At 41.7% G+C, this 12,849-nt stretch overlaps 1 protein-coding gene across 2 annotated transcripts in view; it reads left to right on the top strand.

The window, feature by feature from the left end:
* Positions 1–12,849, top strand: part of LOC124711729 (fatty acyl-CoA reductase 1-like) — a 158,109-nt gene that overhangs the window by 73,670 nt on the left and 71,590 nt on the right. For both annotated transcript variants that reach the window (XM_047241937.1, XM_047241938.1), the window contains exon 6: positions 11,649–11,832. In XM_047241937.1, coding sequence (XP_047097893.1) covers positions 11,649–11,832 — 184 coding nt within the window. The remainder of the gene's footprint in view (positions 1–11,648; positions 11,833–12,849) is intronic.

The following is a 12,849-nucleotide window of genomic DNA, read 5'->3' as shown; positions in this document are numbered from 1 at the left end:
AATAGTTTGGACAAGAAGAGAATAGAAGCTTTCGAAATGTGGTGTTACAGAAGAATGCTGAAGATTAGATGGGTAGATCACGTAACTAATGAGGAGGTATTGAATAGGATTGGGGAGAAGAGGAGTTCTGTGGCACAACTTGAATAGAAGAAGGGATCGGTTGGTAGGAGATGTTGTGAGGCATCAAGGGGTCACCAATTTAGTATTGGAGGGCAGCGTGGAGGGTAGAAATTGGAGAGGAAGACCAAGAGATGAATACACCAAGCAGATTCAGAAGGATGTAGGTTGCAGTAGGTACTGGGAGATGAAGAAGCTTGCACAGGATAGAGTAGCATGTAGAGCTGCATCAAACCAGTCTCATGACTGAAGACCACAACAACAACAACAAAGACTAGACAATCGGAATGCACTCAACGAACACACAAGTACACCGTGGGGACTTGTAAAACTCCCCTTGGGAGGTCAGGGGTGCCTGTACAAAGGTAGCAGAGTACTTATGGGGTGCACTTGAGAGTTTTTTAGGCTAAGCCATAGTCTGAGGTGCTCTGATGAGCACTCGCCGGTCGATAAACAAGAAAGAGAGTCAGTGATAATATTGGTAATCGACCCTAAATAACGAAAAGTGTTAGGTCATCCATATGAGTGCTAAAAGGAATCCGTGAAACTTCGGTTACACGATAAATCAGTCAAATATAAAGACCGTAAATTCAACTAAATACCTAGGAACTGCAATTACGAACTACTTATATTGGTAGGAAAATATAGAAAATGTTGTGGGGAAGGCTAACCAAAGGCAGGGTTTTATAGGTCGGACACTTAGAAAATGTAATAGATCTACTAAAGAGATTGCCTACTGTAAGCTTGTCCGTCCTCTTTTGAAATACTGCCGCTCGGTGTGGGATTCTTCCCAGACAGGACTGACTGAGTACATCGAAAAATTTCACAGAAGTGCAGCACGTTTTGTAGTATCGAGAAATAGGGGAGAGAGTATCACTGAAATGATATAGGATTTGAGATGGACATCATCAACACAAAGGCGTTTTTCGTTGTGGGGGCATCCTCTCACGACGTTCCGATCACCAACTTTCTCCAAATGCGAAAATATTTTGTTGACGCCGAGCTACATAGGGAGAAACGATCGCCATGATAAAATGAGGAAAAATCAGAGCCCGAAGGGAAGGATATGGATGTTCTTACTTACGAGATTGGAAAAACAGAGAATTGTGCAGGTGGTTCGGTGAATTCTCTGCCAGGCACTTAAATGTGATTAGCAGAGTATCCATGTAGATGTAGACCGTGTTCAAAGTAAAGTCACTTTGACTGTCAAAATTTTATCAATAACTGTCGAAATTTTCGTAATAAAGTACCGAATTTACTGCCCTCCGGAAAGTTCTCGTGCTCAGATTGTTCTTGGGACCGAGCTGAAACACAAAATAGAAAGCTCTGAGATATTTAGCGAGCCGAGGAACGTATGTCAGAAACACAGATTCTCACATGAGGGGGAGCGTTCATTGCAGTTGACAAAAATATTGCCTCCACTGAGGTCGAAGTCCAGTGTGACAGTGAAGTTATCTGGTCTCGTATAACTGGTGTAGGTGAAACCAAGTTAATTGATGGACGTTTGTATCGGCTGCCCAACTCTTCTGTGACAATTCTAGAGTCATTCAAAGAAAGTCTGCGGTCAGTATCGCTGAAATACACAGATCATGCAATACTAGTTGGAGGCGATTTTAACCTACCGAGTAGAGACTGGTATTTCTATGCATTCATTTCGAAATACTTTTCAACACTTTTCCTGAAAACTTTCTTGAGTAGCTAGCTCGGCAGCCAGCAGTGTCAGTACACGAACGAGTCTTAACGATCATCATGTCACTATAGCAATTATGGTAACTAAAGTTAACAAATCAGTCAAGAAGGCTACTAGAGTGTTTCTGCTAGATAGAGCAGATAAGAAGTTGTTAGCATCTCACTTAGACAGTGAATTTACATCACTTAGTTTCACTAATATGGACGCAGAGGAATTATGGGAAAAGTTTATGCAGATTTTAAATCATGGTCCAGAGAGTTATATACCTAGTAAGTGGATGAAAGAAGGAAAAGATCGTCCATGGTTTCATAACCAAATCTGGAAGATGCTGAGGAAGCAGAGGCTGTTGCACTCTCGGTTCAAAAGAGAACGCACAAATGACATTTGAAGGTTAGTAGTTATTCATGCGTCTGTGAAAAGGTCTATGCGTGAAGCATACAACAACTATCACGTCACATCTTGGCAAAATATCTGCCAGAGAACCCAACAAAATTCTGGTCCTATGTAAAGCCGCTGAGAGAGTCTAATGGACTCATATTCGGTAGGACGACGGTTCAAACCCACGTTCGGCCATCCTAGTTTGAGTTTTCCAGGATTTCCCTAAATCACTTCAGGCAAATGCCGGGATGGTTCCTTTCAAATGGCCGAATTCCTTCCCCATCCTTTCCTAATCCGATGGGACCGATGACCTCGCTGTTTGGTTCCCACCCCAAATCAACGAACCAACTTAAAACTCTCTACGGCTTCCATTCAGTCCCTTGTTGACGAGTGTACTGTAGCAGTTGAAGATAGCGAAATGATAGCTGAAGTTTTAAATTTCACATTCAAGAAATCGTTCACATAGGAGATTCGTACAGGCAGACTGTCATTTGACCATCGGACAGACTCCCGTATGAAAGACATTGTCACTGGCCCCTTACCGAGCTTGCATTTATCATGAATCTCTCGCCCAGCATAAAGACCCAACAGACTGGAAAAAGGCGCAGGTGACTCCAATATATAAGAAGAATAAGAGACTGGACCAGCAAAATTACAGACCAATATAACTAATTTCAGTTTGCTCCAGAATCCTTGAACATATTCTCATTTCGAATATAATAAATTTTTGTCAGACTGAGAAGCTTGTGTTCACGAATTAGCATTGTTTTACGAAGCATCGCTCGTGTGAAACTCAGCTTACCCTTTTTTCGCATGATACACTGGGTGAAGTACAATAGAGTTTTCATATTTCAAGATCCCTAGAAAGCATTTGACATAAGAGGCACGGGAATCGTCAGAAGTGCACCAAGGAAGTGTGGTAGGCCCGCTGTTGTTTTCTGTATACATTAATGATTGGGTGACCAGTGTGGGCAGGAATCTGCGGTTGTTTGCTGATGATTTTGTGGTGTACCGTAAGGTGTCGAGGTTGAGTCACTGTATGAAGATGCAAGACGACTCAGACAAAAATTGTAGTTGGTGTGATGAAAGGCATCTAGCTTTAAATGTGGAAAAATGGAAGTTAATGCAGATGAGCTGGAATAACAAATCTGTAATGTTCGCTTACAGTATTACTAGCGTCCTGCTTGTCACAGTGAAGTCGATTAAAGATATGGGCGTAACGCTGCAGAGTGATATGAAATGGAACGAGCATGAAAGAACTGTGGTGGGGAAGGCGAGTAGTCGACTTCGGTTTCTTGGGAGAATTTTAGGAAAGTATGGTTCATCTGTAAAGGATACCGTATATAGGACGCTGGTGCCACCAATTCTTGCGTACTGCTCGAGTGTTTAGGATCCGTACCAGGTCGGGTTGAAAGAGGATATCGAAGCAGTTCAGAGGCGGGGTGCTAGATTTGTTGGCTCTGAGCACTATGCGACTTAACTTCTGAGGTCATCAGTCGCCTAGAACTGAGAACTAATTAAACCTAAGGACATCACACACATCCATGCCCGAGGCAGGATTCGAACCTGCGACCGTAGCGGTCACGCGGTTCCAGACTGAAGCGCCTTTAACCGCACGGCCACACCGGCCGGCGCTAGATTTGTTACCTATAGGTTCGAACAACGAGTAAGTGTTACGGAGGTGCTACGGGAACTCAGATGGGAATCCCTGGAGGGAAGTAACGTTATTTTTCGAGAAACACTATAGGGAAAATTTAGAGAACTGCCATTTCTAGATGACTGCCGAACGATTCTCCCGCCGCCAACATACACTGCCCGTAAGGACCACGAAGATAAGATTCGAGAAATAAAGGCTCATAAGGAGGCATATAGACAGTGCTTCCCTCGCTCTATTTTCGAGTGTAACAGGAAAGGAACAGACTAGTGGTACAAGGAGTACTTCGCCATGCACTGTGCGGTGGCTTGCGGAGTATCTACGACTGTTTATGTGTAGATGCAAACTGCAAGTAAACATAAAAACATCGTACGTAGCAACTACACAGGTTGGATGGCACAAACAAGTGTCGGTGTGGATACTTTTCGAAATACCATACATCGTGAACTACTCACACAAGAATCATGCAACAAACACAAACTGACCTTATAATTTACCCTAACTTAGGTTTTTTAATGTCAATAGCCACTGCTCCATTTAAAAACTTGTAAGTAGGCTGTTTAGGTTTTTATGTTGGTAACACCATGTAGCGCTCTATATGAAAATCACTGACTGTGCTGAATGCAGTCTGTGGCTGCTTTGTATTGTTGGAATTTGCTATTGTAGTGTTGGGCAGTTGGCTTTTAACAGCGCTTAGCATTGCGCAGTTGGAGGTGCGCCGCCAGCAGTGGTGAATGTGGGGAGTGAGATGCCAGAGTTTTGAGAACGGATGATCTGGATGTGCGTCCATCAGACAGAGTAAATTTGTAAGACTGGATGTCATGAACTGATATATACAGGCTGTTACAAAAAGGTACTGCCAAACTTTCAGGAAACATTCCTCACACACAAATAAAGAAAAGATGTTATGTGGACATATGTCCGGAAACGCTTAATTTCCATGTTAGAGCTCATTTTAGTTTCGTCACTATGTACTGTACTTCCTCGATTAACCGCCAGTTGGCCCAATTGAAGGAAGGTAATGTTGACTTCGGTGCTTGTGTTGACATGCGACTCATTGCTCTACAGTACTAGCATCAAGCACATCAGTACGTAGCATCAACAGGTTAGTGTTCCTCACGAATGTGGTTTTGCAGTCAGTGCAATGTTTACAAATGTGGAGTTGGCAGATGCCCATTTGATGTATGGATTAGCACGGGGCAATAGCCGTGCCGCGGTACGTTTGTATCGAGACGGATTTCCAGAACGAAGGTGTCCCGACAAGAAGACGTTCGAAGCAATTGATCGGCGTCTTAGGGAGCACGGAACATTCCAGCCTATGACTCGCGACTGGGGAAGACCTAGAACGACGAGGACACCTGCAATGGACGAGGCAATTCTTCGTGCAGTTGACGATAACCCTAATGTCAGCGTCAGAGAAGTTGCTGTTGTACAAGGTAACGTTGACCACGTCACTGTATGGAGAGTGCTACGGGAGAACCAGTTGTTTCCGTACCATGTACAGCGTGTGCAGGCACCATCAGCAACTGATTGGCCTCCACGGGTACACTTCTGCGAATGGTTCATCCAACAATGTGTCAATCCTCATTTCAGTGCAAATGTTCTCTTTACGGATGAGGCTTCATTCCAACGTGATCAAATTGTAAATTTTCACAATCAACATGTATGGGCTGACGAAAATCCGCACGTAATTGTGCAATCACGTCATCAACACAGATTTTCTGTGAACGTTTGGGCAGGCATTGTTGTGATGTCTTGATTGGGCCCCATGTTCTTCCACCTACGCTCAATGGAGCACGTTATCATGATTTCATACGGGATATTCTACCTGTGCTGCTAGAACATGTGCCTTTACAAGTACGACACAACATGTGGTTCATGCACGATGGAGCCCCTGCACATTTCAGTCGAAGTGTTCGTACGCTTCTCAACAACAGATTCGGTAACCGATGGATTGGTAGAGGCGGACCAATTCCATGGCCTGCACGCTCTCCTGACCTCAACCCTCTTGACTTTCATTTATGGGAGCATTTGAAAGCTCTTGTCTACGCAACCCCGGTACCAAATGTAGAGACTCTTCGTGCTCGTATTGTGGACGGCTGTGATACAATACGCCATTCTCCAGGGCTGCATCAGCGCTTCAGGGATTCCATGCGACGGAGGGTGGATGAAGGTATCCTCGCTAACGGAGGACATTTTGAACATTTCCTGTAACAAAGTGTTTGAAGTCACGCTGGTACGTTCTGTTGCTGTGTGTTTCCATTCCATGATTAATGTGATTTGAAGAGAAGTAATAAAATGAGCTCTAATATGGAAAGTAAGCGTTTCCGGACACATGTCCACATAACATATTTTCTTTCTTTGTGTGTGAGGAATGTTTCCTGAAAGTTTGGCCGTCCTTTTTGTAACACCCTGTATATATATATATATATATATATATATATATATATATATATATATATATATTATTATTATAACGATTGTTCCCCTTTAGGAGAGCGATTGAACTTGAATTCATAATTTCATCTTCGGATGTTTTTCTTCTTTGCTTCCCAAAACCTCCTCATGCTCTCAGAATGCTCCTTCTTCCGTTCCTCTGTCCATTTTTACCAGGCTGACGCGATGTTCTTTCCGCAAACTTCACACTTGTGATTTTATGCCGGCACTCGGTGCGATCTTCGAGATTTTTTATGTTGATCTGCTGTAGATCCCTCTGGACTTCTTTCAGACATTCCGTGCCACATTTACTCCTTGTTATAATATTGAATAATTTCTTTGCTGTTCTGGAGTCTTCCATCCTGTAGATGTGTGTATAAAATTTGGCTCGGCGCTTTCTGATTTCATCTGTTACTATGCTGATCTTTCTAGAGAGCTCGTTTTGTGGTCTCTTCATCCAAATGCCATTTTTGTTGATTGGACCGTAAATCTTCCTGAGAATTTTTCTTTCCTACTTTTCTATTTCCTTAATTTTAGAATGACCATCAATCACCATTGTTTCAGCTGCATAGATTGCTTCTGGAAGAATCACTGTTGTATAGTGCCTTAATTTTGCATCCGTCGAAATGCACTTCTTGTTGTAATGCGTCCATGTTAGCTTGTAGGCTTTCTGGAGCTTGGTGATTCTTTGTTCATTGGCAATTCGGTTTAATCCTGAGGACTGTATAGTTTCACCGAGGTATTTAAAATGGCAGACTTGTGCAATTTTACCATATTTTGTTATTAAAGGGGATTTATTTTCTGGCTGGCTTTCCATACATTGGGTTTTTTCGTAAGATATCTGTAGTCCGGTTTTTTGTGAAATTTCATGTAGTTTTTCCACTGTGTGAATCGCTTCTGTTCTGTTATTGGTGATAATTGCAATATCGTCAGCGAAAGCAAGGCACTTGACCTTAATTCGGTTCTCTTTCTTGATATCAATTTGGATACCCTTTACGTGAGGTTCCCATTCCCTGATTATATTTTCTAGAACAATATTTAAAAGGATTGGGGATAGTCCATCCCCATGTCGGACTCCAGATTTGATTTCGAAGTGTTCTGATACTTCGCCCATGAATTTCACTTTGGCCGTTGTTCCTGTAAGTGTTTGTTCTGTGGTTTTTCGTGTCTTTCGGTCGATCCCAAATCCTTCCATGATTTTAAACAGGGTTCCACGGTCCACTGAATCATATGCTTTCCTGAAGTCGATGAATGTAACTACTGTGTTTCTGCATTTCCTCATTTGTAATATTGTCTTTAAGCACCAGATCTGTTCCGCACATGACCGTCCTTTTCTGAATCCGGCCTGGTATTCACCAATTAGTGTATCTGCTTGGGATTCTATCCTGTTTAAAAGCGCTTTGGAAAGGATTTTGTAAGCGACTGGGAGCAGGGAAATTCCTCTGTAATTGTTCATGTCTGTCTTGTCGCCCTTTTTGTGTAGCGGGTGAATTAGAGCGCATTTCCAGTCCTCTGGTATCTGCTCCGTTATCCATATGTCTGATATTATACGGTGTAATTTATGCATAAGTATAGGATCGTTTAGTTTCCAGAACTCAGCGATGATCCCATTTTCTCCTGGTGCTTTGTTATTTTTCAACTGCTTGACTATCTCCATAATTTCTTCAAGATCCGGGGTATGTGAGTCTGGGTGTGTGAATACTGGAGAAGAGAAGACAAGTTTTTCTTGGGGTGGTTCGCAGTTGAGGAGGGAACTGAAATATTGGGCTAAGATTTTGCAGTTATTTTTCGTGTTGGTTTCCAAAGAGCCATCGGGTTTCTTGAAGCACAAGCTAGGCGCTTGGTATCCCTGTAAGATTTCTCTGAAAGTCTTATAAAAATGTCTTGTATTATTTTTGATGAAATCCTGCTGGATTTCAGAGAGTCTGTTGTTGTCATATCCCCGTTTTTCTTTTCTAATTATTTTTGAGGTCTGTTTTTGGGTTTTAAGAAAGTTCTCCCAGTTTTCTTCAGTTTTATGACTGCTAAATTTTTTCCATGAAGTTATTCGGTTGTCAACTGCCTCATCACAGGTTGCATTCCACCAGCGATGTTTCCTGTTGCGAGGGGGTTGTCCTAATTTGAGGGCTTCCTGAATTTTCTCTGTTAGTTTCTTCCAGTCTGTTGATTTTTCCTGATTAATTTGCATGATAATTTTTTCTTTGTTCAGTTGCAGATATTCCGGATCTGGTTTGGTACTTTTTGGTGGCCTTTTTAGCATCCTGTTGGGTTGGAATTTTGTTTTTATTTGGAGAAGATGATGATCTGATTCAAAGACACCTTTGCGGGTTCTGATGTTTTGAATTTCTTTTATGTTTTCTTTGGAAATTGCGACATGGTCTATTTGGTATTCACCCTGTCTAAGACTGGGTGATCTCCATGTGGTTAATTTATGTGCAAGCTTTTGAAACTGGGTACTCATGATTTTAAGTCCAAAGTTTCTGCAGAAGTCGATTAGTTTTTCACCATTCTTGTTGGTACGTTTGTGTTTGGTGTGTGGTCCAGTGGTATCTCTGAATTTTTTTTCCTTCCCTAATTGTGCATTAAAATCGCCTACTAAGATTTTCACATGGTGCTTAGGTACTTTATTTGTTGTTTCTTCTAGTGTTTCCCAGAAATTGTCCACTGTTTCAGGGGTAGATTTTATTGTGGTGATTTGTGGGAGCGTGCACATTGATCAGAGAGTATGCTTTATTAGCTGATTTTACTGATAACAGGGAGACTCTTTCATTGGGAGACGTGAAGTCAATAACTGAATTGAGTACGGAGGTGTGTACGGCGAATCCTGTTCCGAAAAGTGGTAGTTTGTCTCTTACTTTTATGGCAGGTTTGCCCTTGTAGACCCTGTAATTCTCCGTGCTAAAGTGTCCTTCATCTGTGAATCTTGTCTCTTGCAGTGCAGTGATTTTCAGGTTAAATTTTCCCATTGCGTTGGTGAGTTGCTTTAATTTGCCTGTTTTAGTGAGGGTGTTCACATTAATTGTACCAATAAAATTTTTACGTTTCGTTTTGAGAGTGTGACGAGTTTTTGAGAAGCTCCGATTCTTCTCCGCATTGTGTCCCTGATCCCCCAGAATCCGATGATCAGGTGAATCCAGTCTATCGACTGGTGCCTGGGGTAGTGACTCTGTGGTCGTCTTTTCCATCATGCGTTCAAGTTGAATTTTAGTTTTTGTGGTGATCTCTGTTGACACCACAGGTATACGACTCGATTTTTGAGTTCGAGAAGATTTTGTGCAGCCGCCTCAACTAGAGGAACAGACGCTGACCACTGGCCGCCAGATGCTGAACAGACACCACTGGGTTTATTGGTTTTTGGTCCGCCCTGGGTATTCCATTTCCCCAGTACCACCTATATCTAGGAAGCTTTCCCCTATCCGCCACCCGGGGAGGCGCCCGATGGGGGTACCAACAACCCCACACGGGATATATATATATATATATATATATATATAATGACTTTTGAACACTATTAAGGTAAATATATTGTTCGTTCTTTATCAAAATCTTTCATTTGCTAACTATGCCTGTCAGTAGTTAGTTAGTTAGTTAGTCCCTTCAGTAGTTAGAATCTTGTATTTAGCTGGCAGTAGTGGCGCTCGCTGTATTGCAGTAGTTCGAGTAACGAAGATTTTTGTGAGGTAAGTGATTCATGAAAGGTATAGGATATTGTTAGTCAGGGGCATTCTTTTGTAGGGATTATTGAAAGTTAGATTGCGTTGCGATAAAAATATTGTGTGTCAGTTTAGTGTTGATCAGAATAGGTGAAGAGCGAAATGGCTGAGTACGTTCAGTTCTGATCAGCTGTTTGAAAATCAAATAATGTAAGAGGTTTATCAGCACAGTAACTCATAAATTTTTCCAAGGGGACGTTTCAAAGTGTATGTTTACACAAAAATACACTTTGTAAGTATTATTACAATCTGTATACTGGGTAACAATACGAGCCCCTGACTGCCAATTCATTCTGTGAAAACTGCACATCAAAAGCATTTTCCATTTCCGCGATATGTCTGACTCTGTATATAGTTGATATCAGGCAGTAGCCGTTCATCTTGAAGACCAAGTACATGTACAACCAAAAGCAAAAGAGACATCGAAGAGCATAGAAAGAGAAAAAGAGATAGACAGTTCAGCATCTTATGCTAATAGTGACGCTGTTAAGGCTGCTTATTTTGGCTATTTACATTCATTGTTATCCTATGGCTTAATATTCTGGCGTAACCAACCAATGGCAAATAAAGTATTTTTAACTCAGGAAAGAGCAATTCGAATTATAAGTGGAGCTAACAGGAATCATTCATGCAGAAATCTTTTTAAAACATACAAAATATTAACAATGACCTCACAATATATCTTATCCCTTACGTGCTTTTCAGCTAAGAACCTACACATGCAAAAAACCAATACTTCTTATCATGACTATGACACAAGGACAAAACATGACTTTCATGTTGACAGAAAAAGCTGATACAAAAGGTGAGTATACTACTCAAGCATAAAGGTGTTTAATGCACTCCCGTATGACATAAAAAATCTTACCAGTGAAATGCCAAAATTTAAAAGTAAATTGAAGGAATATCTTCCCGGATAAAGCGTTTTACTCTCTTAATCAATTCTTTAATGTTACATTGCAACTTAGATGTAATACTTTACTTGTAATATTTGCTATTGCCACTTTGCAACTTAATACATCTTACACCAGTATGGGAATTCGTGTTCAGGCAAATGACACTATCAAATTCCTGCTAATGTATAGTTTAAATATGGAAAATTGTAAATTATTATTTTATCGTTTTATACCTTTGTTTTACCACAGAAAATGCTTAAGACTGTAACTATTAATATACTTTGTTTCTTATACACCAATTGCAATTTATATTTGTTAGCATAGACAAGTAGGCTACTGTGTTAATTTATATTGTGACTCGTTCCATATCCATGCATACCGGGTCTACAGAACACGAATAAATAAAAATAAAGAAAATAGTGCAGTAGACGCTGAAGGCAAATGACTGATGGATACGTCATGCAAATGACACACCGAAATTATATACAATACAATCCTACACAATTTAAAGAAGTGAATAACAGAGTTGAATTAGAAATATTATAGGCAGGCAACACATTTGTGCTCCTAGCAAAAGAATCCTGGTAACCTGAAAATCAGTGTGAGTAATGAATCCGAGTTACAGCCCATCCCCCCCCCCCCCCCCCAAACCATCCTCATTCAACCCGTCATTCGGCGACCACACTACTTCAAGCAGCGATTGAGCTCTCCCCACTTGGTGGTACACATTTGCGAGGCTGGCTAAAACTGGTGTGTCCCTACAGTGATGGCTACGAACAAGGAGCCAGTGACATTCTGGTTGGGGAACATGTACGGACCCAGCGCGATGGTGGCCGGGGGTGCACTGGGAATTCTGCACACCATGCAATCGGACGAAAACGCAATGGCGGATGGTGTGCCAGCTGATATGGTCGCCAACGCAACCATCGCCTGCGCCTGGGACACCTGGTGAGTTCTTCATATGTCGAAGCCGTGATCGCCATGAATTGCTGAAGAGAATCGATTGCCTTAAATTGCGTTGCACTGCTACTGACTTGAGTGCAAGGTTGCAAGTTCAGTTCGTAGTAAGGCTCATTTGAAAGTGCTATTTTAACAGTTACGACAGAAAAAATGTTAGCTGCTAATGACTCATCATGTACATCAGGAGGAAGACAGAAAATTAGTGTCCGGGAGGTGCAGACATCAACCTTCTGTGGGAGGTATGTATTAAACTTCACAAAATGGACATCGTCGATATTCAAGAAATGTTCAAAACAAACTATTAACTTGCACTATGAAAGCCTAATGAAAAAGGGCGCACTAAGGTGATCACAAAGGTTTGCACCATCACGATCGAAGGCGACCTCCTTGGTAGTTAGAAACCATGCAGGACGTTCAGCTAGGTATTCTCTCTTAAAGAATGCATATAGAATCGTATTGGTGTAACAGGGTGATGAGAGCTGATGGAATGCGATGACACGCAACTGAATGTTAAACAATCTGTCGTGGAGCTTATCCTTAAATTGGCTATACTTTAATGCGTAGCTGCAGATAGTGCGATAATATGTTTTACAGGCACGGAATTTGACCAGTAGTTCCAGGTGGTATGAACTGCAATATCACGCACTGTTCAGGAGGGATAACTTGCTCTATAGGTGTATGGCTTTTACACGCAGACCAGGAAAAGCAAAATCATGTTATTTTGACCAGCTATTGACCAAACGCAGTGCTCATACCATAGTTGTAGTTCTCTTACTTCCATTTTCTCACTCCTGCTTGCTGTGACTTAAATATTCACCTCTGTCCTTGCAAGATCACGCACACGACGCGCAATCGTAGGGGGCAGAGCAACTCCGCCATCTCGCAACACAATAACAAGCTTTCCAGCCAGTTTGCATCCGGATTAACAGTCGTCATAATTGTATACGGATGCGTTAAGCATTGATGTTGGTTGATGTTGATACAACTCTCTTGGTACCTCTGATT

Source organism: Schistocerca piceifrons, chromosome 8 (assembly GCF_021461385.2).
Source record: "Schistocerca piceifrons isolate TAMUIC-IGC-003096 chromosome 8, iqSchPice1.1, whole genome shotgun sequence".
NCBI lineage: Eukaryota > Metazoa > Arthropoda > Insecta > Orthoptera > Acrididae > Schistocerca > Schistocerca piceifrons.
The sequence above is the reverse complement of the archived record's forward strand: the minus strand, read 5'-3'. Positions and strand labels throughout refer to the sequence as shown.